Below are 23,139 nucleotides of genomic sequence, written 5' to 3' on the forward strand. Positions count from 1 at the left end.
GATCTCACAATCCACTATCTTTTTTCACTCATTTTTTTAAAATTTTTAAAACTCATACCGAACTACAAATGAGACTTTTAACGCGGACGGAGGGAGTAACAAATTGGATAAGGACTAATATATGTCAAAACAAAGTCATATGGATGAATTTTGTTTCAGTTTAAACACATGTCAGTTGCTATAATATATGGTTGTCAAAAGCTTTACAAAATCGTCAGCATCTCAAGTGGATGACTCCTAAATGCGGTACTAGTTTTTTCGTTTAGAAACACTCAAATTTAATTAGTAAAATATTGTTATAAACAAAAATTACGTACTATTATTTTTATTTATAAATGTAGTCATTCTTATTTATAAGAATAACCCTTGAATCATAGTACTAATACACTAACCAAGGAGTACTAATAATTGTACGGTTACGTATCAGGACTTCACTCTCTTCATCCGCTATTAAATTTCTCATTTTTTATTTACCGTTTGCTATTAATAAATGTCCAATTTAGCGTTCTGAATGAGAAAAAATCACACAATTTTTTGTGAACTCAACAATATCACATACCGAAATAGTTAAGGTAATCCCATTAAACAGCACACACCAAAATTTAGGTAGACCGAGACGATGCCAATTGCCAACTCTATACTATAAAAGCCCTCGTCATAATCCATCAACAAATTAACTAAATTCCCCAAACCACCGATAATATAAATTTGTGGATAAGGATAAATCCCCATTTCATCCATCTCTCCACAAATTTACACCAAATTTCGCCAAACACGTCACTCACCACTCACTATATATACCCACACACACATAACCAAGTCTTACTACAAAATCAAAGCATAGTTTACCTTTACCATAACATATATACAATGAGAAAGACCTGGCTAAGAGGCTCCTGTATTGGCAGAGGAGCTTACGGATCAGTCAACGCCGCCGTCAACACCGCCACCGGCAACATCTTCGCCGTCAAGTCCGTCAACTTGGCGACGGCCTCGCCCTCGCAAGTCGAGGCGCTGGAGAGCGAAATCGCAATCCTGAGATCGCTCTCCTCGCCTTTTATTGTCAAGTACCTCGGCGACGATACGACGTCGGAGGGACAATCGAAATTCAGGAACCTCCACATGGAGTATCTCCCCGCCGGCACCGCTGCCGATTTATCCGATCGGAGCGAGGCGGCCGTCGCATCCTACGCCTGGTGCCTGGTCGCCGCGCTCAGCTACCTCCACTCCAGGGGCATCGTGCATTGCGACGTCAAGGGCAAAAACGTCCTTTTAGGCCATTCCCCGGGGATTGCCGCGCTGGCGGATTTCGGATCGGCGGTGGATGTTGATGTGTCGGCGGCGGCGGGGAGGGGGAGTCCGCTGTGGATGGCGCCGGAGGTGATACGGGGGGAGAGGCAGGGGAGGGAGGCGGACGTGTGGTCGGTGGGGTGCACGGTGATCGAGATGCTGACGGGGAAGCCGGCGTGGGGGGGATCGGTGTGGAGGATCGGGTATTCGGATGAGGTGCCTCTGTTTCCGGCGGGGATTTCCGGCGCGGGAGCGGATTTTCTGGAGAAGTGTTTGAGGAGGGATTATACGCGGAGGTGGAGCTGCGATCAGCTGCTGCAGCACCCGTTTCTTATGATGGGCGCGCGGAAGGAGGTGGCTTGTCATTGGTCGCCGCGGTGCGTGTTGGACTTTTTGAATTCTGATTTTCATGAGGAGGAGGAAATGGAAGAGGAAGAGGAAGGTGAGATGGTGGATTTGGAGGGGAGTGAGAGGATAAGTGGATTGGTTTCGGCGGTGGGGGGGAATTGGGATTCCGACGGGTGGGTGGTGGTAAGAGGCGGAGGCGGAGGCGGAGGGACTTGTTCGGATAGTTCTGATTTGATCGAGGACACAACGACGTCGTTGTCTATAAATCTTGATTTTGATTTTCAAACTTGCGTAAATTCGAATTCAAATCTTGAATTTAATCGTTGTAATGTATGTACAAAAACCTTAGAAAGATTATATAATTGCGGTAGCAATTATGGGTTTGTATATGTTCATTTCCACATAATTTGGAACTTAATAGAATTTGTACTACTAAATGTATGTCGACGGAGTGGATTAGAGTACTTACAATTACAAAGACATTTCAAATCTCATGGGCTAAAGGGATGACTACCCAATGGGCTGGATTGCAAGTATTTTTATTTCTAATAGTAGTATGATTTTGATAAATGGAGTACTATCTTTGTATAAAAAAAATCATTTTGATAGTGTAAAAGTAATAAATATAAAAATAGAAAGATAGAGAAAATAATTAAAATATTATTGGTGAAAATTAGGGATGTCAATTCAACTAGAAATCCATGGGCGGGTTGGGGTTGTAATTTTATTACCCGAATACAAAACGGGCTACACGGGTTGGCCCAAATGGGTTGGCGGGTTAAACGGTTTGACCCGAATGGGTTGCGGGTCGGCACGATGGGCTGCAACTTTTATTAAAAATTATTAAGTTTTAGGGGTTTTTATTATATTTTTGAATCTCCAATCTTTCTACATAATTATTAGTCTTATTCAATCTTCATTCTATACTTTTCCACTCGATCCCATAATATCAGCTTTCAAGTTTCACCTCAACTTATTATTTCATTGTCCCATCATCTGCCACTAGTGTCTTACCACCACCACCAAAGCCAATCAAGACAAAATTAAGAAATAACTCATCAAAATCTTAATATATTTATTATTTTAATAATGATTCATGTAAAATATGATTTTTAATTTTCACAAAGAATTAGTTACGAACAATGCCAAAATTATGACACGAACACAAGCTTTAATTTATGTTGTAGTTGATTGAGATGAAATGCTTTTTTCTAAGTAATATTGTAGAATACAATGAAAATATGAAGATTTTATATGATTCTAACTAAAAAGAAAAAAAGTATCTAAAATTTAAAATCATGTTATAGAAGAAAATTTCGATACAAGAAATTATTTTCGAAAGCTTTTAGGCCCGAATAGCCCGATAGGTTAGCTCAAAACCCGACGGTTTAGGGTTAGAGTTGAAATCTATAACCCGAAAATTCTATAACCCGAATAGCCCGCACCCAAATAGCCCGGTAACCCGAGTGAGTTGGCCAAAACCCGAACGGGTTAGCCCAATTGACTTCCCTAAAAATTAGAATCTAACTTGTCATTAATAGAGACTAATATTATTGGATGACTTAAAATGAATAAAAATATGTCTATTTTTGGACGTAGTATTGTTTTAGGAGAATTTTTACAATTAATTGGAATGGAGATAGATATTCATACATTGTTTGTGTTGCATAACTTAATTGGAATGTACGTAGTTTAATTAATATTGAAAGTGTCCATAAACAGTTCATGCACCATCCATTTTATCCTAACATTCATACATTAACAAGATAATCTTCCAATTTGTATTCCTACAAATGAAAACTGGTAATATTACAGACTAGAAAATGAGGAAGGATGATATCAATTACATATCGATATGATATTGCAGTGTCGATTGTTTGTTTAATTCTTATTTTCAGTTTGACTTTTGCATCATTTCTATACATATGATGAAGTAGCCATTGCTAATATTTGCCGGCTCCTTAATTATTTTTGAGATAATACCATAAGCCAAACTAATGTATTTTTCTTCACTATTAAAATAGTGATTTAATTGATAAAAACGACGATATTTCAGTACGTCCATTCTTGGGGTAGTATTTGCATCTCATCAACCATGTTTTTCGTCTCCATTTCGAACTCTGTATGTATATTTCCTTCTCTTTTTGATCCCGTATAATCTGCAAAAGCTAATGTTAAATTCATATGTGTTTTGCATTCAATTTAAGTACGTCATTCTTTAAAAATTAGTTTAATGTGATACAATAGGCAAATTTTAATAAAAGTGATTGATATATTGTGGAAATGAATGATAGCATGATTCCCACATTAAAAATAGTAGCAATGTAAATTAATTTTCCCCCGAAGTATAAGTGTAGATGCGGAAGGTACCTTTAGGTGAAGCGTGATGGAAAAATTGAACCGTTGATGATGGAGTTGCGGAATCTGAAAGCCTTGTAAAGTGGAGTTCAAGAGCTTCTAGAACCCTCGTGGGTATCAGAACCGTTGAAAGACCTATTGAAATACAAGTAAAGTAATTATTTAGTATATTTAATAAAATTAGATACAAGTCGATGTTTCAATTTGGACGTACCAAATATAGTTGAAATAGTAATAGCATGATGTTTCTTTTTCGACTAATAGATTAAATAAACTGATAATATTGTTAAACTTTGTGAAAGTGATTAGAACTTAATAAAAAAATTTAACTAAAATAACTACTATCCTTAAAAAAAAATTGCATAGATTTGATTTTGAGAAGTTGCTTTCCATTGTGGTATAAAATACGCACCAACAAAAAAGTTAATATTTCAAGTAATCAGAAAAGGACAGTCCATCCATAGTTCCACACACCAAACGAAAAAATTTAATGAAAATTTTATAACGGCCCTTTTTCTCTCTGCTATAGAGTACTAGGATTTATAAAAATCCCTCCCAAGTCTTATCTCTAGTTCTCTGTCGATAGTTACAATATCATTAATCTCGTGAATTTGTTATAATGACATACGATCCCAATGAGTTTTTTTTTTTTTTTTTTTAAAGATACTACTAATTAATAAGAATATAAGATGTCTCACTTCCATCCTAAACCATCAATTTTTTCTATATAACTAATTATACCTGATTTCTTTTTTTTCTCAACCGGATTGTTAGCTAGTTGAGGCAAGAAGACACCGGTTCCGGATGACCCGTTTCTCGATCCGGGTTGGCCAAGAAAGATGGCCCGCATACCCGATCCGTTCTGCATCTCCCTACCCGACCCACTTCTCAACTCCCCATCTCTGCATCGCCCTTGTTTCTGCCCCACTTTCCGAGTTCTCATCTGCTGAGTCAACTCAGCTCCCTTAACCCTTCTTCCTCTCGAAACACCAATATAATCCCCCACACCCAATTGATTATTGAACTGAAAGAGCAACAAAAACATTTTTTAATATGTTCACAAAAATTAACTTATTCTCTATTTATTAACACTTCACAATATAACGCTCATTTAAGATAAGATCATCTTTTAACTAGTACTATAATACAATATCAATTATTTTTATTAAAATTCGTATCACAATCGTTAATGAAATTATTTTCTAAACTGATAAAGTAATACACATGCATATTAATTTTATTAAAATAGTCAATTACTATATGAAGTAGTACCTTACTGCATGGAGTCCGGTTCGCATGATGAAGAACAGGGCGGTTCATGTTAAACCCGTATTTACAAACCGGTTTATTTTCTTTCGCTTCCTCTTCCTCTTCGTGAAGCATGAACTCGGCCATTTGACGACTCAACTCAGCGGCGAAATCGGCACCACCGTCGCTCTCTGTCGAGCCCAGCTCGGAGCCGAAAGGCGTGGTGAAACCGGACGAGGACGAGTCACAAGCGGACGAACTCGGGCTCCTCCACGCGCTGCTGTTATCACGAATTTCTTCTTGCTTGAATAAATCAGCATACAACAAATTAGTTTTGTTCTTTTCAAAATCGAAACCCATTTGATCTCAACTTTTCGACTACTCAAAAACTAATTTGGTGTTGAAGGGATTAAGATCTTGGTAGATTTTATTGTTATATGATATGAGTGAGTCTTTATATATAGTGGTTAATTTGATCTAAACCCAACTGCCATTTGTTGGAGGCTGAATCTAAATTCAACCGGTTTGTTTAGCTATATATTGAAATGGAATTATTTAATATTTTAAATATGCTGTCTTAAGTCTCAACCAAGGTTGTTGCTCTGTTTTAGTTGAAATATTTGGTACAAATGGTGTAAAGTGAGACTTCAATTGGGAGCTTGCCACATACTGTATATTTTTTCTACTAAATAATTAAAATAATATGTTTAGAAATTTAAATTTATATAAGCCCATAAAGTTGAACTCATTTGATGATGCCATAGGATTTTTAATTTGAATTAGTGAAAGTATATGGGAAATGTGGAGTGGAGAAAATGGTTGTGTTGTGGTTAGAGTTAGTTACTAATCTACATGATTGACCCATTATTGTTCAACCGCCAACATTGGATTTAGTTTTTGGTTTTGGTGGCACATAATTTTTCTTCTTTTATACTGCGATGATTGCACCTATATTTCGACAACATATTCCAACCTTTTTCCCCCTCCATAATCTAAGTTATATTGATGTTAAAAAAAATTATTGTAATAGTAAGATTTGAGACTTTAATGATCACAAAGCAATTGGGAGAGGCTACACCACGTACAAGGAGATTAGCTTAACTAACAATTCAATGATCATTTAATCAGGTGTATCTATTGGGTACATCTATGGATTTTCACCTAGCTAGACGCGTGGATCGGCCTAGCCTACTTTATTTAACTTTAAAAATTGTATTCTTCTTTAATTGGTTAATTTCCATGGCTTGAGCATATATTTTATTTTTCTTGGTATGGGTAGAAGTTATGTTATGATTGTCAAATTGTTTAAAAGAAGATGTTTACATAATTGGATTTTTTTACATGCACTTAATTGATAGCAAAAAGATTAGGTGTTATAGTACACCATGCATTCATCAATAAATATCCTACTTGTTTACCATGAATTTTAAAAGATGTTAATAAGTAAAGTGACTTGAAGAATCAATGATTCTAAGACAACTTCATATAGGTGTAATGTTAATTATGGAAATGGGCTTGGCTGGGGAGTGAAAGAGAGGTGGGCCTTGTTTTAGTTACGAATATGGGCTTGGAATTCTCTATGTGCGATTAATATGGAGCACTATAAAATTGTAGTTGTTGCATGCTAAATATTTAGTAGTACTAATAACCATGTTTCAAGGCTACAAATAACCATGTTGATATTGTTATGATAGTAGTACTACTATATTTGAAATTATAGTAAAAAATTACAAATGAGCCTTTTTGCTTTTAAATTGTTTCAACAAAAGTTGAATGGCACAACTGTTTGTTAATAGTTGAATCTTTTTTCGTACTTATTTATTAAGGCTTCATAGAATCATAGTAATATTTTGTTGGATAGCCAATAATTTTATACTATCAACTAATCATATTATTATTTGCAAAACACCAACATATTTTTACATTTTGGTTCTAATCTCAATAATAAAATGTACACCTATTACTGAACTTGAAACGTGGCTCCAACACCATACGCTACAACCCAAATCTTTTTAGGTTCAAGAAGCATTAAATTTTTCTAACAAATTGTTCCCTATATTCGAATTAATTATACGAAAGTAAACTTCAACAAACACAAATGCAATCTCTATAATCACACCATATTGAATCATTTTTATGGTGATGTCCACACAACATTCCATCAAATTCCACCCTGGCACACGCACACCAACTCATTATTTTTTGTCAACATTCAATACACAACAGGGTCAAGAATATTATGGACCATTAATTGCACCAATCAATGAATAGTTAAATAGTGGGAATCTCCACGTCATCACACCACCAAATTGTTTTCGCATCATCAGCAAATGAAATTTTGCAAACACAATGTGGTAATCGCAATTTGGTAAACGCTAAACGGTAAACCCCATTCATTCATTCATATACAAACTCCATTTCATTTTTTTCGGTTTTCAATCTCCGCGTTCCCATTTTCGCTCCAGATCTCTCCTTCGCGGTGAGTCCAATTTCAATCTTCTCGATTCGTACACAGATATTTGATTGTGTTTCCTGTTTCAGATGATTTCATCTGTGTGTTTTGAGTAATCTCGGCATCGAATGGTTGGATCTGATTGCTCTTAAAATAGGGTTCATTATTTTATTCAATCTGTTTCAGCTGGTCTTTTGTTTTGGCGTGTAGGCATGTGAGGGAGTTGAAACTGAGAATAATCGAGGAGATGGCGAGTAGAGTGGATCACGAGTATGATTATTTGTTCAAGATCGTGTTGATCGGCGACTCAGGAGTGGGGAAATCCAACATTCTGTCTCGTTTCACCAGAAATGAGTTCTGTTTGGAGTCGAAATCGACCATCGGAGTTGAATTTGCCACCAGAACTCTTCAGGTTAATCATTAATTTTTGTGTTTTATTGTTTGTCTATACGTAATCCGATTATTGAATGTAGTTTTGATCTGTGAGACGCCAAGGGAGCCCTAACTGTTCTCTGTTTTTTGTGTACTGTGAATGTTGTGATTTGATTTTGTGTGATTATATTTGTTTTTTTGAAGTTATTTGGCAATTTTCTGGTTGGAACTTAGCTTGTTGAAGTTTAGAGAAATGGACTTAGTTGTTAGTTACGTTTTGAATGTTCTATCATGATTTTGACGTTGTGATGTTGATTGAACATGTTCTATCATGATTATGATTAGGCATACCTAAATGGTTCAGTTTAAACGATTTTTTTATGATGATTGGCGATTGCTGGTTGTGAAATCTGTTTGTTTTGAATGATGAATGCTTCTTGAGAGGGATAATCCTCGTCTGTTTTACAGTATAAATCATGCTTTGATTGCAAAAAAGTGGTACTATTCCTTGTACACATCTATGTTTTTGAGACGGATCTGATGCGTCTGTGTTGTACGATATAGATAGAAGGAAAGACGGTGAAGGCCCAAATATGGGACACCGCAGGTCAGGAAAGGTATCGGGCGATTACAAGTGCTTACTACAGAGGAGCTGTTGGCGCGTTCCTCGTCTATGACATAACCAAGAAGCAAACCTTTGACAACGTCCAAAGATGGCTTCGTGAGTTGAGAGATCACGCAGATTCTAATATTGTCATCATGATGACAGGGAACAAATCTGATCTCAACCATCTCAGAGCTGTTGCAGAGGAAGATGGCCAAACTTTGGCCGAGAAGGAAGGGCTCTCGTTCCTCGAGACATCAGCGCTGGAGGCACTTAACATCGAGAAGGCATTCCAGACTATTTTGACAGAAATACACCAGATTATTAGCAAGAAGGCATTGGCAGCACAGGAAGCTGCTGCTTCGACAGCGGTTCCCGGTCAGGGCACGACCATCAATGTCAGTGATTCGTCGGGGAACGCAAAGAGAGGAGGCTGCTGTTCTTCTTGAAACTTTCAGAGATGATGTCGATATAAAACTTTTGCTCTGTTTACTTTTTAAAAAATTGTTTCTTTTTCCAGAAGTCTTGTAGAATATACTGAAATGTGGCAGTGAAAAGATGATATTCGAGACTGAAAATACCTTAGTTTTTGGGGTAAATTTGTTGTGTTGGAATGATGAGCTACTACTAATTTTGGTTGCCTTTGAAATGACTTTATATTACCTCTACATTTCTACACTTGATATCAAATTCAGTGTCTATCTCTCTCTCTCTGAAGAAAGCATGTTTATCTTATTACTGAATGTTGTTGATTTTTGAGAGCTGTCATCAATTTTAAATGATCAATTCACAATTACTATACGAAATGTGCATATTCTTCATCTGGTTTCAACTTTCAAGAGTGTTTTTATTGTCACGCAATAGTGTATTGTGGAGAAGGAATCAGTTATACAGTTGAAGATAAAAAATGACAATATTAGTATATCACTCTTGTTCAACTTGTATTGTTACATGAGAAATTTTGTAGGTTAGTTCACAGTATTCCCTAATCTCTTGCAGTATTCCTTGAGGGCTGACTTCAGCTCCAATCTCAACATGACACGATAACACGTGCTTACCTGGCGTGATGGCCCAGATGTGAAGATCGTGAACATGGCGAACCCCTGTGATCAGTTTGAGACCATTTTCAAGACGAGCAGCATCAATGTCGGCTGGCGCCCTCTCCATCAGCACATGGATTATATCCCTTATAATGGTGAATGTAGTGGTTAGAGCAAAAGTGGTGAACAGAAGCGTGCAAATCAGATCGGCCACAAGCCATTTCGGTTTTACCCATATAATAACACCAGCAACCATTGCTGCAAGGGATTGTATGCAGTCGCATATTATATGCAGGTATGCCCCTCGAATGTTGATGTTCAACATGTGACTGCTCCCATGTGGAGTCGAGACGAGATTCATACTTTCTTCATCTCCAGTTCTTGATTCCTCTCCTTCATGGTTATGGCCCTCATCGTTGCAGGTATGATGAGAATGGCCGTGGTGAGAATGGTCGTGGTGAGAATGGCCGTGATGATGGTCGTGACCAAGCCAAAGAACCAAGATAACATTAATAACCAAGCTGAAGGCAGCGAGTACAAACATGAGACGGCCATTCACTTCCGTCTGTTTTGTGATAAGCCTTTTGATCGCTTCATAGATCAAAGATGCAGACATGACCCATATGAGCTGCACTGATAGGAGTGCTCCAATAACTTCAACACGATGGTACCCGAAAGAATGTTCTGGTGTTGCTGTCCAACCTGATACCCAAACAGTGAAGAGAGAAATGGAGAATCCAGCAATATCAGACAGCAAGTGAGCTGCATCAGTAAGAATAGCTAGGCTGTTAGCTTTCAGACCTCCAAGAATCTCGACTACCATGACTATAAGGTAGCAGACTATAAGCCCGCAAAGTTTGGTAGCTGCCTTTGACCACTGTGCTGAATCTGACTGACTGTAGCCATGCTCTAAGAATGGACAAGTGCTGCTGCAGGAGAACTTGTGACTTCGAATGGCTACCCCCGAATCTATTATCTTGACTTGCGATAATTCAACTGAATCGGAGATCTCCTGCCCCATCTGAAAATGAGAATTCATCCAAGAAACATATCAACCAACAAAGATTAATTAAAAAAGTAGATCGCAAAGCCTCATCCGTCCTTCGTTATCAAATGCAAACTTCTTACCTCAGCCCCCTGCCTTGACCCTTGAGAAAGGAATGGCTGCAGCAATGCCTCACTGCTTGGTCAAGCTTCACAATTCTTTGATTGCAGCGAAACTTGAAGCTTAAGATATCGAGAAAGAGTTGAACAAACCAACCTAATCAAATCAATATAAGGAATAAGCAAGGGCCTAGGAAATGTACTACAGATTGCAATGAAACAGATCCAGTTTCACATAAAACAATCCCACAAGCGTCCAATGTAAGAGGAAAGCTATTCATCATACATAATTCATTCAGACAACTGATTCAAAGACACGGCTTCAACATGAAGTAACTGATTCAAAGATGTAGCCCAGTTTTTCAAGACACGATTTTTAATCACAAAACTGATTCAGACAGGTATTGCAATGCTTGAGGAAACCAATGTCACAATCACACAACTGATTCAAGAATGCCATGAGTATTATCAATACAATTAAACACACATACGCAAAGAAAACCTTTACAGAATAACCTAAAATGTAAGGCAATAGTAGTAACTAATTCAAAGGAATGCAAGTGGTCCAGTTCATCACAGAACTGAATCAGACACCAGTGAGGAAACAAAAGTCACCTTCACAAAACTGATTCAGAAAAAGTATTGTCACGCAACTGATTAAGAACATTCTCAACATAATCAAACATACATAACCAAAAAAAATGGTTAAAGATTAACCCAAAAAGTAGGCAAAAAGCAGGACTTCAGCAATCAGAAATGGAAAAGGGAACAAAAGCAACAAGTTAAAAAAAAACACTTATTATTACGATTGATTAAAACGTTAAGAGAGAAGGCAGTTGAGATCGCACCAGTCGTTGAAAGAGTAAGCAGAAAAAAACAAGGTCTATGTGTTGAATGGAGGGAATCAAGAAAGAGCACTCACGCAAACAACAATATGCGACAAAAAATAATGCTCATACTTCTTTATCTCCTCCCATTTTCAACAACAAGACAAAGGGCGGCCAATGTTGAATCGAAGAAACTGAATGAAAGCTCAATCTGTGCATTTATTTATACTTTCCTAAAATTCTTCGGCAAATTAACATGAATTTAGGTTGACTTCCTCAGTTGCAGTCCAATTTTATTTTTATGCAATGCAATTTAGAAAAGAAAAATAATTAAATGCGGAATAATATTTTCTTTAAGTATAGATTTACTTTCACACAATAAATAATTTTTAAACAAACAATGATAAGTACAATAAAAAAGTCGTATGCCATGTGATCGAAATTACAATGAATTGATTTATGGGAAGGTAATCTGTAACTTAAATATCAATTTAATACAAATAACTTAATTTTTAATAAATACTTTATTACCTAAATGGATTATACAAAATGATTATTTTGAATTGGATAGATCTTAAATACGAAATTTGACTTGACTGGAATTTTTCCTTTTCTTTTCATTATTAATAATTTAATAAGGAGTAAATGTTTAGAATGGCACTAGGTTTATCGTTTACCTTTTTTGCATTGAATTGACTTTTCACTATAATACAACAAAAATTAATATCTACAGATCCTAGGTTATGAAATAAATCTACTCCAATAATAACTTATTGCTCAAAACTAAGAATACTCCTATATCCTAAATGTGTATAATCAACCTTAATTAAAAATTTGTACATTGAAATGAAATCTGAAGAAATTGAAAAAGACACTGCATTAAGGATCTCAAAATAATTTCGTGATTCAGAATAAACATAATGCACCCTAATTAGCCAAAAAAACAGATTTACTGACCTTTGACCCCTCAAGCATTTGGGACGATTTACCGTAATCTCCAATCGTTGTCAGATTTCACTAATCTAATTTTTGTTGTTATAATGAGATAATATTTCAAATAATTGTGTAATAATACTAACAAGATAATATTTGAAATGATTGTGTACTGAAAGCTAAGATGTTCAAATCTTAAAAACTTAATAAATTAAAAAGAGGGAACATATTTTTTGGTCTACGAACTTTGTCAAAGTATCATTTTAGGTCCGTGAACTTTGAAAATATCATTTGAGTTCCACCAACTATAAGTTAATATCATTTGAAGTACTTTTTTACTATTTCCAAATTTTTCTGGATGGAAATACCCTCAATACCTTAAAGGGGATATATTTTTAATAAAGTTATCATATACTCATATTTTTTATAAATATATTTATAATATATTTTTTACGAATTTTTAAAATATAATTTGACCTTCAATATTATCACTTAATTTTGTGACATGCAAAATTTGCTTCTTAAATTTTTTTTATTAAAGAATTTTTAAAATTGAATAAAGAATTTTCTTTAATAATAAAAAATTGAATAAGGATCTTTCTTGCATGTCACAAAATTAAGTGATAATATTGAAGGTCAAATTATATTTAGAAAATTCATAAAAAAAAATATAATAAAGATATTTATTAAAAAAATGAGTATATGATAAGTTTATTAAAAATATATATACTCTTAAAGATATTGAGGGTATTTTCATCCAAAAAATTTTGGAAATAGTAAAAAAGTTTTTCAATTGATATTAACCCATAATTGGCAGATCTCAAATGATATTTTTAAAAATCACGGACCTAAAATGACACTTTGACAAAGTTCGTAGAAAAAAAAGATGTCCTGCTCTCAGTTAAAAAAGATACGCTATAGAAAATGATTTATTTTACGTTGATATCTTGAAAACAACATCTAAATAAAGTTAAAACAATAAGTGCGCCAATAAGCATCGCAACCCTAGCCCCCAAATTGAATCAAACAACGCCTCTCTTTCTCTGTGGCTATGGCGCAGCACTAACTGGACCCAATAAAGGAGAGGAGAAGCATAACACAACACGAGTGTAGAAGAAGAAGAAGAAGACGTGGTCCACTCCAAATATCTTCGTAGCATAGGCAATTACGCATCCGCTGCGGATTTACCGATTCTTTTTCTCCCTTTATTTAATCAAATAAATCCACTGCTTCTCTTTGCATGAACTTTTAGTCTTCTCCGCCGCATCGGACTTATTAGATTCCTCAATACCTAGCTGCCTTTTCCCTCTTTTCGAGCTCAAGATCATTTCTTTGCTGCAATTGCCCTGCAAATTGAGCCCCGGAGGAATTTCGGCTTCTTTTTTGTGCTTCTCTCGGTTTCGTTAATCTAGGGTTTGTAATTTTTTCTGAGAGCTTTTTGGAGGTGGATAGAATGGCGGGGATTGAGCCTGCCGTGCTGGACGACATCATCAATCGGCTATTGGAGTTCCGGAACGCCAGGACTGTGCGCCAGGTGCAGCTGTCCGAGAACGAGATCCGTGCTCTCTGCGCCACGTCGCGGGAAATATTCCTATCGCAGCCTAATCTCCTCGAGCTCGAAGCACCTATCAAGATCTGCGGTATACTTTCCGTTCATCCCCTTTTCATCCTGTCCGCTTGATTGTGCTTTCATCATCTGCAGAATGTGAAATAAATTTGAATTGCTGGTGACTCGTTAGAAATGGTGATGGTGTGGTAATTTTTTTAATGCTGTTGAATTTTCTCAGCAAAATGGGTTGAATTAATGGATGATAATTATGTTCCATGAGTTGCATAAAGAGGTTGCCGTGTAAGAATCAGTAGAGCCTCATTCTGGTGTTGCATGGCTGTCATATGTCGTGAGTGAATTATAACTTTGTAGGGTTTAGTTCTGTTATTAGGTCAATTGAAGCTGTTTTGCATTGTTTCTTAATGCTACTTTTCATTTATGTATAGCTTTGTAACAGAATGGTCCCGGATGATATAGAATAACTAAAGAAGGGTGAATATCTTGCTTAAGTTTTCATTTTCCCATCTCATGAACTTGCTTTATATTGCAAGTAATCTATTAGTGAGTCTTTGGGAATATTGCTGTTATTAGTAATATTGCAAGTAATGGCCTCTTTGGGAATTTGAACTATTATATTGCACCACTCATTTTGCTTTTCAGACTTTGTAAGGCTTGAAAGTATGAAGAATCTATTAGTGAGTCAAGATGCCTTTTGGAAGAAGTAGCTACCACACTTTTTCAAGATTCTCATTTTTCTCACAGTCAACTAATTCTTCTGTGCCAAAAGTTAAATCTAGAGTTACTGGTATTATTAGCCCAGTGAGATATTGTTAGTGCTAAATCATATGCAAGTTGAAGAAACTCTTTTGTTTATTAAGAAACTTCTACTCGTTTAGCGTAATGCAAACTTGCTTGTTTGTGGCATCAAGAAAAATTTGTTCGCATATTGTTACATGACTAACTTCCTCCTATGTGCCTGAGCGAGATTCTAGAGGTATTAGCATTGCACTAGAATTTTTTATTTAAATAAATCAACTTATCAGCATGTATTAGAACATAAAAAAGATGCATGCTCCTCTATTGTTGAGTTGGAGCCCTTATTTGCTGTTTGTGGAATTTTCAGTTTCCTTTTCATTTCACCTGAGAAAAATTGTGATTTAATTACTTATTTTGTGGATCCCAGGTGATATTCACGGACAATATGGAGATCTTTTGAGGCTTTTTGAATATGGAGGATTCCCGCCCGAGGCCAATTATCTGTTCTTAGGGGATTATGTTGATCGAGGCAAACAGAGTTTGGAGACAATCTGCCTTCTTCTTGCCTACAAGATCAAATATCCCGAAAATTTCTTTCTCTTGAGAGGGAATCACGAATGTGCTTCTATCAACAGGATATATGGATTCTATGATGAATGCAAGCGCCGTTTTAATGTTAGGTTGTGGAAAGTTTTCACTGATTGCTTTAACTGCCTTCCTGTAGCAGCTCTTATAGATGATAAGATTCTTTGCATGCATGGTGGTCTTTCTCCTGATCTAACAAACATGGATCAAATTAGAAATTTAACTCGTCCAACGGATATTCCTGAGTCTGGTCTGCTTTGTGATCTACTTTGGGCTGATCCGAGTAGAGAAGTTAAAGGTTGGGGGATGAATGACAGAGGAGTCTCATACACATTTGGTCAAAATAAAGTGGCTGAATTTCTAACACAACATGATATGGACCTCGTTTGTCGTGCCCACCAGGTATTGTTACTTACTTTTTTTTCTTTCAGTACTCCCACATTTGGATATAGTATCTGATAATGTGCTTGTTTGAGCAGGTTGTAGAAGATGGCTATGAATTTTTCGCTGATAGGCAACTAGTAACCATATTTTCTGCACCCAACTACTGTGGTGAGTTTGACAATGCTGGAGCTATGATGAGCGTCGATGAGAGTTTGATGTGCTCATTTCAGATTCTAAAACCAAGTGATAAAAAGCGGCCCTTTTAAAGCAAGTGCTCTCATAATGTGCATGGCTCTCGGAGACTATCCAGGTTTGTTTTGTTTCCTTCTCTTCCAACCTTGTATTTTACTAGTAGTACATTATAGCAATTTAAGCAGTTCCTTTTTTCTTTGTATTGCCTTCTTTATATGTTTTTATTTTTGGATGGTTATCTCTTCTTCCATGATGAAATTGTTATGCAATTTGGTGAAATGTTTAGAGGATAATTATTTAATAAAAGATTAAATTCTTACTTGCCATTATGCTGGTATTTGATCTATGCTCCGTACCATGTTTGTGCCTTCTCTCATTCTCGGTTAATAATTCCTATAGTATTTCTGACACATGTCTCTAGTTTTGGACTTGTTTATTATTATATGTAAAAATAGACTTTATGACCCATGTTTTGCATTTCTCATTGGATTTCCAAGTTCCAACTACATAATCATTTATCCATTGAGTAAGTAGTTGCATATTCTGTCATACTTTGTCATGATTTATATTTTGCATACCAAAATGACTGACGATATTCTTTTAGCCAATTTTGTTCCTTCAATACATAATTTCACTGGTGAACTAGCTGCATTTTCTACTGTATTTTCGTAAAGTCAGAATGACATTGTAATTGTTTGCCATTTTAGTCCCTTCCACATGGTTGGGTGCAGGGGCCTGGTTGTATATATGGTATCTGGATCTCATTTTATGGGTGGAAGCTTTGTGTTTCATAAAGGCTTGCTGGACCTAGTTACTCCTACAATTCATTAAATTAATGTCTGAAAATCACCACCCAAAAGCGACCTGTTTGTGTTTCTCATCTCTTGACTGTGGTCCTAGAACATTACAGGTTTTAGATAATATTTTCAAACCCTTGCAATCAATTCTTTTATAGAGACAATGAAGATGTACTTAATTTAGTGGGAAATTCCTTTTGAATTTAAATTTTCTACCCCAAGGCCCAATTACAAGTGTCTCTGTAGCTGGCGTAGTTTAACAAACTACACTGCCAGGAATTTATTTAAGTAGGATTCTTTTGTAACACCATGTGTCGTTTGCCCCTTATTCTAGTAGATGTAATCAGAGTTATGAAAAATGTGAAGAATGAGTAAATAAAACACTCTTCATGGTTACATACTTAGAAGGGATCAGAAGTCATTTGAGTTATATTTGGTATGATATCATGTTTGTTATACTTGCACTAAGTTTGCTTAAGCCTTGCAAATTGTTATTATCCTTGATTAAAACTGTGTATGAATGTGTTCTCGTTTAGTGACCTTATGTATATGGGCCGTTTCAATTTTGTAGGACTCGGAGACTTGAACATGGTACTAAGGCATTGTGCGATGACAGAATGTTTAAGAAACTTGTTCATGTATTGTTTCGTGAAGTGGATGATACCCCCTAAAAGACTAATTCAGAGGCAACTATGATCAAATGGCCCCAAGTGCTGTAGTTTTGTTTTATCATTCCCTTTTTTCCGAACGCAGTTTATGATTCGACTGGGTAAATCAACTTTTTTTTGGTAAATTGCGATGTAAGTGTAGATTTTTACTGCTAAATTTATGAGTTGCCTCCTGATAACTGTTTTGATGAATCTTTCCCATTGTAACGTTGATTAATTTCAGTTGAGTATTTTGTCATTGGTAGTGAATTGGTGATTTAGTATTGGAATTTATCTTACAAATTTATTCAACTCCCTTTATTTAACAGAATTGTTAGCTATAAACGAATTAACTCTCTTAACTTTTCTTACCGAGTCTAATTAGTAAAATGGGTTTCTTTTACTCGAAATACCCACTCATGGATTAATTTTATATACGGTGTCTAAGAAAAAATAAAATTAGGATTTACTCCTGATAATTAATTTGAGGACAATGCCATGTAAAATTGGTCTTTACAGTGTAGTCAATCTGTTACCACATGTACGTTACCAACACGCAAATTGGTCTTTAAATTTTGTTTTGTTTTTCTTAACTAATGGTGAAAGACTTTTTTGTTTGTTTAACCACACGCGTTCTCAATCCGCCTTTGGCGGAATCCGACTAATCCTATTAGACGAGTTTGTGGGGTAAGGCCAAAATTCTTTGGGCGGATGGCGGGATTTGTATCCGTGACCTTTTAGTCACCACAGATTCGCACTGCCAACTATGGTACAATATGTTCGTGAAAGACTTTTTAATTAAGTGATCTAGTACCTATCTAGGTCGACTCTTCGAGTCTCACAATTAGAAAACTCAAAAATGAAATTATATTTTGCTCAAGTTATAATTAATTATTAACTAAAGAAAATAATTAAAAGAATTACTGACTTTAAAACTAACCAACTAAGGGGAGTGTTATATTGCTAACTCAATGTTTAATTGCTAACTACAACTCAATAATAGCCATTATATATTCAAATTAAAGGCCTAAATCATCAACCACGAAATGTCAATACGATCAACAAAAAACGTCAATAATGTTATAGGATTAATTCCAATAAAAATCAATAGGGGTATTAATGTCAAGTTAGTTATAACTAACTTTTAAAAGAAATTCCAAAACTTTAAATTCTTATAACATATATCAAGTTAAAGATAATTTTATAAGGATTCCAACGATATACTACATGCATATGTTACGATGTCAAAATTTGAAAAAAATTTGAATTTTTTTTTGAATTTTCGTATTTTTAACGAACAGATTTATGTCAATACACCTTACATAATATGTCAATATTATGCTTGTAAAATGTCAATATGAAATTGTGTTGACATTATTATGTCTTCGTGTTGATGTATTTCATATACTGTATTGACATTGTATTTCTAAACCCTAAATTTAATAGTTATTATTATCTTTTTAATATTAAAAAATGAAAAACAAATTTACACATTGCAAATTGTAAGATTTCTAAAATATTATAGTCTTAAATTAATTGTAGTTAGCAACTAAGGGATGAGTTAACAATTGATCACTCTCCAGCCAACTAATATAGCAATCAAGCCACAAAACGCTCTTTTTAGATAAAAATATATTCTCGTTCATGAAAAATTCTTTTTTATTAATTTGTATATTTTGTTGTAATTTTTTTCTCACACGAGATAATTTATTTTTTAACTTATTATTTTTCTTTAATTAGAAAAAGCAGATTGCATCCCCACTTAATGGACCCATAATTCATTAACATAATGGACCCACTGTTAATACTCACTCCTCCACGCAAACGATGTTCAGATATTGGACGACCCATCGTTAATTTTACTAGCAATTAGATCTTGTAATCAAATTATTAATTTATTCTAATTTTAGAATCAATTACAGTTTTGTTGTTTTACCAATGCAATCAAAGTATTAATTCATTCAAATTTCAGAATCAATTAAAGTTTTTCTGTAACAAAACAATGATTAAAGAAATTTTATTCACGTCAAGTCGTCAACTAAAACAAGTACTCCTTAATTGGAATTAAAGGTGGCCGCACTTACTATACATACATTGTCTCAACAAACGACAGCTCATCGTCACATAAACTTGAGGTGCCCATCAATTTTACAACCAAACATCTCCACGTTTATAAAAAAGAGAAAGTGAGATATACTAAAATTAGAAATGTAACATGCCCGTCCCCATCAGCTCAGCTCAGATCAATAACGAGTACACTTACGTTGTCTGCACTCCTCCGCGCCAGAGCCAACTTTGTGAGCAGCATCGATGCATCCTCGCACGCTTTGTCCGTGCCTCCGTCCATCACCTTGGCCTTCCCCTTGAGGCACATCCTCGCCACACCGCATGCGGTCTCGTTCGACACCACGTCCCACAGCCCATCGCTCGCTAGTATCAAGCACTCGTCCCCTTCGCTCCGCTCCGTTATTGTCACCTCTGGCTCGCAACTCACGTATGGCTTCAAATAATTATCTCCTACAATTGCCTCTCATCACTTTTCTAAAATACTAATGAATTTCGAGATTTTGGCAATTATTCTATCCTAACGACGAATTTGGTGCATGACGTGTTAGCCGGTTTAAAACACGTGGACAAATTAGCATTCGGCAATGCAACAAAATCTAATCACATTGTCTAGTTAAGTTCAAAACATCATTTTTTTCACTAATTCTAAAATGACCATCAAATCAGTACATTTATTTGGCAATTTGTATTATGTTAATTACCGTTTGAAATAGAAAAAAAACAACGTTACCGATGGCTCTCGACATGGCAAGAACTCCAAGAACCCGAGCACCCTCCCAGAAAATGACTCGGCCTCCGGCGGCCTGTATCCGGTTCATCTCGTCCGGCCGGTCCGGCTACATTTCGGTTTTGTCAAACAAGCAATTAGCTTAAATTAAACCAACACATAATCCATTTTTCACCAATACTCACTTTGTGGTCGGTGGAAAGGGGAATGGCCTTGCCGTTCCGGCACAGCACCGCCCTCGAATCGCCGCAATTGGCGACGACTATGTTGCACGGAGTGACCACGGCCACCACCGCCGTGGATCCGACGGCATCGCAGTCCGGCGACTGCAGCTCGCAGCGGCAGCTCGGGATCATGTTTTCCACCACGTTTTCGTTCCATGCAACCACTTCTCTATCCATGCGCGTGAAGCTACGCTCCATCACGCGCCTCCACCAGCTGCTACTGTTTCGATCTGATACTTCTTCTCCGACGTCGTCGAGGAGCAACTCCTCCTTCACCATCTCGTGCAATCTCTCCTTGCATTTCGTAGCTACCTGAAATATTCGCACAATTGAATGTAAGCGTCAATCAATCAGTCGATTTCAGTATCAATTTATTTTTTTATTTACGTGAGAGCATCCGTGGCCGTCGTAGACGCCGAAGTAGTGGAGAGCTGCGGCGGCGTCTTCGAGATCGCGTTTTTCTCTCCGGAAGAAGGAAGGATGACTCGCGACGGCGTCCTCCATGTCCCGCCGCCGTCCACAAACGGAGGCGAAACCGAATTTCGGGAGAGCATCCTTCCTATTGCTGCTGATCCCGGCGCCGGATGAAGACGACGGCAGCGGATTCAGAATCGGAGTCAAAACGATCGGCGGCGGCAACTGTTTCCCTTTCTCCGATCTCAAACTGAGTTTTTCAGTTTCGCCACCGCAATTATGCAAAGGTTTATCGCAGAGATCGAGACAGCGGCGCTTAACGGCGGGATCCGCCCTCCGCCTCCTCGCCGCTCTGGTGCTGGTCTCGCACGAACCACCCTCGCTCTCGCTCACCACACCGCAACAGATCTCCGCCATCCACCACCGGAAGAAAGCATAGAAATCGAAAAAACAAAAATGAAGAGAGAAGGGTGAAAGCGACTGATGCAAAGAGAAGCAATGAATGCTTATTTTTTTGAAGTTGTTGGAAAATATCGTGGAAAAAAGAAAAAAAGGGGAATAGAAATTGCAGCAATTATTATGGTAGGAGGCGTCGGAGGGCGGGGGCGCCTATTGAAGAGTGAATGAGCGCCGTTGATGTGTCAACGCGTGTACGAGCGCTGCTTTAAGAGCCGGAAAACGTGGACCAATAGGGAGCGACCACCGCAGTGGTGGATATCTCGCTTTCGATTGTGGGGCCCGCATCGTCTGATGCTTGACACGTAGGCGGCCCCTCCTCTGGTGGCGCGGGACACGTTTCAGGCCCCCCCGTTTTGGGCAATGTAGCCTTTCAGTTTCATTTCAGCTCACCCATCCACCTAAAATATTGTTACGGGTTAATCGGGAACAATAAAGCAGAGACATCACCAAGTCTTGCAACAATGTGTATTCGGGCGAATCATCCACGTTCCACGTAGAGATGCCCAACATTTTCGTTTCCGACAATTAACGCAAAACCGTAATCGTCGGTTTCGGTTCGGTTACGTTTTCGAACTGGAACTGTGACATTTTTTATGAACCGGAACCGCTATATTTGGAACCGCAGGCCGGTTCCGGTTTAAGATTTTACGAACCGTCACCGAACCGTCGGTTCCGGACGGTTCCGATGAGGTATTCGAGGCGTTAGCCGTTAGCAACCAAGGAGCAGCTTTTTCAGACTGCTTTTAGATCGGAACCGGCGGTTAACCGTGAAACCTTTTTCCCCCATTTCATGTTTTTTTTAATTTATATTCCGACACACTTGTTTTATATGCATTGAAAATTGTAATGTATTGTTATCCATTACAACTCAAATTCTATAAATTGATATGATTTCACATTATTCGTCTTATTTCAATTTAAATTATTCATTGTTTTGTTCCAATTTATTGTATAAGTCCAAAATTCCAAATTACATAACCAAAAAAAATGAAAAACCGTCAAATCGAACTGGAATTGCGAGGAACCGTCCGAAAACCAGCGGTTCGGAACCGGAACCGTGAAATAGCCTCACGATTCGATTTCGGTTCCACATTTTCCAAAACCGGAACCGCCGGTTTATGAACTATGAACATGTCTAAATTTCCAAAGAGGGAAGAGAGACAAATTGCTGGCGGTGCCATTTTTAATTTGGGTGGGGGGGGGGGGTAAGAGAGACTAATGAAAGCATCAATTTACCCAACGTGGGAAAGAGCACACTTGAGAAAGAGGCTTTTACAGTTTTACTACTTCTTCCGTGGCAAAATTTTTCGGCACGGAGTTTTAGAAAAAAATATTGGGTGTGTTAAATACTCTGTGACCGCCGGCCAGTGACCGCCGGAAGTCATGCGGCGGTCCGCCGCCGGAGAAACATACTCTGTGGACTCCGACGCGGCGACCGCCGGCCAAAGTGCGGCAGCCCGCCGGAGAAAGGCGGCGAATCCGAGATGCCCTAGATTTGCTCCAAGATTTATCATATTTTGAAGATCTTTTCCTTCTACAACAAGGAATGACTTTCCCCTATAAATAAGACCTCAAACTTCATCAAATAAGAGAGAGCTTCTACTTGCAAAATAATTCATAGAGATCAAAAGCTAGAGTACTTTACTTGTGCAAGGAGTTGGAGAAGGATTTCAAGAACATCAAGAACGACAAGGATTCAACCTACGAGTTTTATTTGCTTTAGTTTTATGTTTCAGTTGTCTTCCCTTCAATCTATATGTTT

At 37.1% G+C, this 23,139-nt stretch overlaps 5 protein-coding genes and 1 pseudogene across 12 annotated transcripts; 3 read left to right on the plus strand and 3 right to left on the minus strand.

The window, feature by feature from the left end:
- Positions 1 to 811: 811 nt before the first annotated feature.
- LOC125213859 (mitogen-activated protein kinase kinase kinase 18-like) lies at positions 812 to 2,156 on the plus strand. Its single transcript, XM_048114620.2, has one exon. It carries the CDS (start codon positions 871 to 873, stop codon positions 2,146 to 2,148), a length of 1,278 nt encoding a protein of 425 aa, XP_047970577.2. The 5' UTR covers positions 812 to 870; the 3' UTR covers positions 2,149 to 2,156.
- Positions 2,157 to 3,310: 1,154 nt separating this feature from the next.
- LOC125213860 (uncharacterized) lies at positions 3,311 to 5,691 on the minus strand. Its single transcript, XM_048114621.2, has 4 exons — positions 5,269 to 5,691; positions 4,738 to 5,020; positions 4,009 to 4,131; positions 3,311 to 3,797 (listed from the first exon to the last, which is right to left on the minus strand). The coding sequence occupies exons 1-4, from the start codon at positions 5,602 to 5,604 to the stop codon at positions 3,691 to 3,693; spliced, it is 849 nt and encodes a 282-aa protein (XP_047970578.1). The 5' UTR covers positions 5,605 to 5,691; the 3' UTR covers positions 3,311 to 3,690.
- Positions 5,692 to 7,524: 1,833 nt separating this feature from the next.
- On the plus strand, positions 7,525 to 9,321 carry LOC125213861 (ras-related protein Rab11C-like). 3 transcript variants are annotated; one of them, XM_048114623.2, is made up of 3 exons: positions 7,525 to 7,626; positions 7,907 to 8,108; positions 8,633 to 9,321. In XM_048114623.2, the coding sequence occupies exons 2-3, from the start codon at positions 7,944 to 7,946 to the stop codon at positions 9,119 to 9,121; spliced, it is 654 nt and encodes a 217-aa protein (XP_047970580.1). In that variant the 5' UTR covers positions 7,525 to 7,626; positions 7,907 to 7,943; the 3' UTR covers positions 9,122 to 9,321. The 3 variants fall into 3 exon arrangements, with proteins under 3 accessions (XP_047970580.1, XP_047970579.1, XP_088924896.1); XM_048114622.2 differs by having other exon boundaries at positions 7,571 to 7,723; XM_089068770.1 differs by lacking the exon at positions 7,525 to 7,626 and adding an exon at positions 7,787 to 7,827.
- A 252-nt stretch (positions 9,322 to 9,573) lies between these two features.
- Positions 9,574 to 11,859, minus strand: LOC125215806 (metal tolerance protein A1 pseudogene; annotated as a pseudogene). Of its 4 annotated transcripts, none has more exons than XR_016136718.1 (3): positions 11,739 to 11,859; positions 10,841 to 10,973; positions 9,574 to 10,733 (listed from the first exon to the last, which is right to left on the minus strand). The product of XR_016136718.1 is annotated as a metal tolerance protein A1 pseudogene, transcript variant X4 (transcript). The 4 variants fall into 4 exon arrangements; XR_016136715.1 differs by having other exon boundaries at positions 11,665 to 11,834; XR_016136717.1 differs by lacking the exon at positions 11,739 to 11,859 and adding an exon at positions 11,432 to 11,595.
- A 1,714-nt stretch (positions 11,860 to 13,573) lies between these two features.
- LOC125210939 (serine/threonine-protein phosphatase PP1 isozyme 2-like) lies at positions 13,574 to 17,756 on the plus strand. Its single transcript, XM_048110588.2, has 4 exons — positions 13,574 to 14,216; positions 15,309 to 15,868; positions 15,946 to 16,160; positions 17,411 to 17,756. The coding sequence occupies exons 1-3, from the start codon at positions 14,030 to 14,032 to the stop codon at positions 16,114 to 16,116; spliced, it is 918 nt and encodes a 305-aa protein (XP_047966545.1). The 5' UTR covers positions 13,574 to 14,029; the 3' UTR covers positions 16,117 to 16,160; positions 17,411 to 17,756.
- A 1,733-nt stretch (positions 17,757 to 19,489) lies between these two features.
- LOC125210938 (putative protein phosphatase 2C 24) lies at positions 19,490 to 21,493 on the minus strand. Of its 2 annotated transcripts, none has more exons than XM_048110587.2 (4): positions 20,892 to 21,493; positions 20,466 to 20,816; positions 20,284 to 20,389; positions 19,490 to 19,986 (listed from the first exon to the last, which is right to left on the minus strand). In XM_048110587.2, exons 1-4 carry the CDS (start codon positions 21,333 to 21,335, stop codon positions 19,730 to 19,732), a joined length of 1,158 nt encoding a protein of 385 aa, XP_047966544.1. In that variant the 5' UTR covers positions 21,336 to 21,493; the 3' UTR covers positions 19,490 to 19,729. The 2 variants fall into 2 exon arrangements, with proteins under 2 accessions (XP_047966544.1, XP_047966542.1); XM_048110585.2 differs by having other exon boundaries at positions 19,490 to 20,003; positions 20,892 to 21,490.
- Positions 21,494 to 23,139: the final 1,646 nt, after the last annotated feature.

This window comes from Salvia hispanica, chromosome 3 (assembly GCF_029641045.1).
Source record: "Salvia hispanica isolate PSC_SH4W2 chromosome 3, Shi_PSC_v1, whole genome shotgun sequence".
In the NCBI taxonomy this organism is placed as follows: Eukaryota; Viridiplantae; Streptophyta; class Magnoliopsida; order Lamiales; family Lamiaceae; genus Salvia; species Salvia hispanica.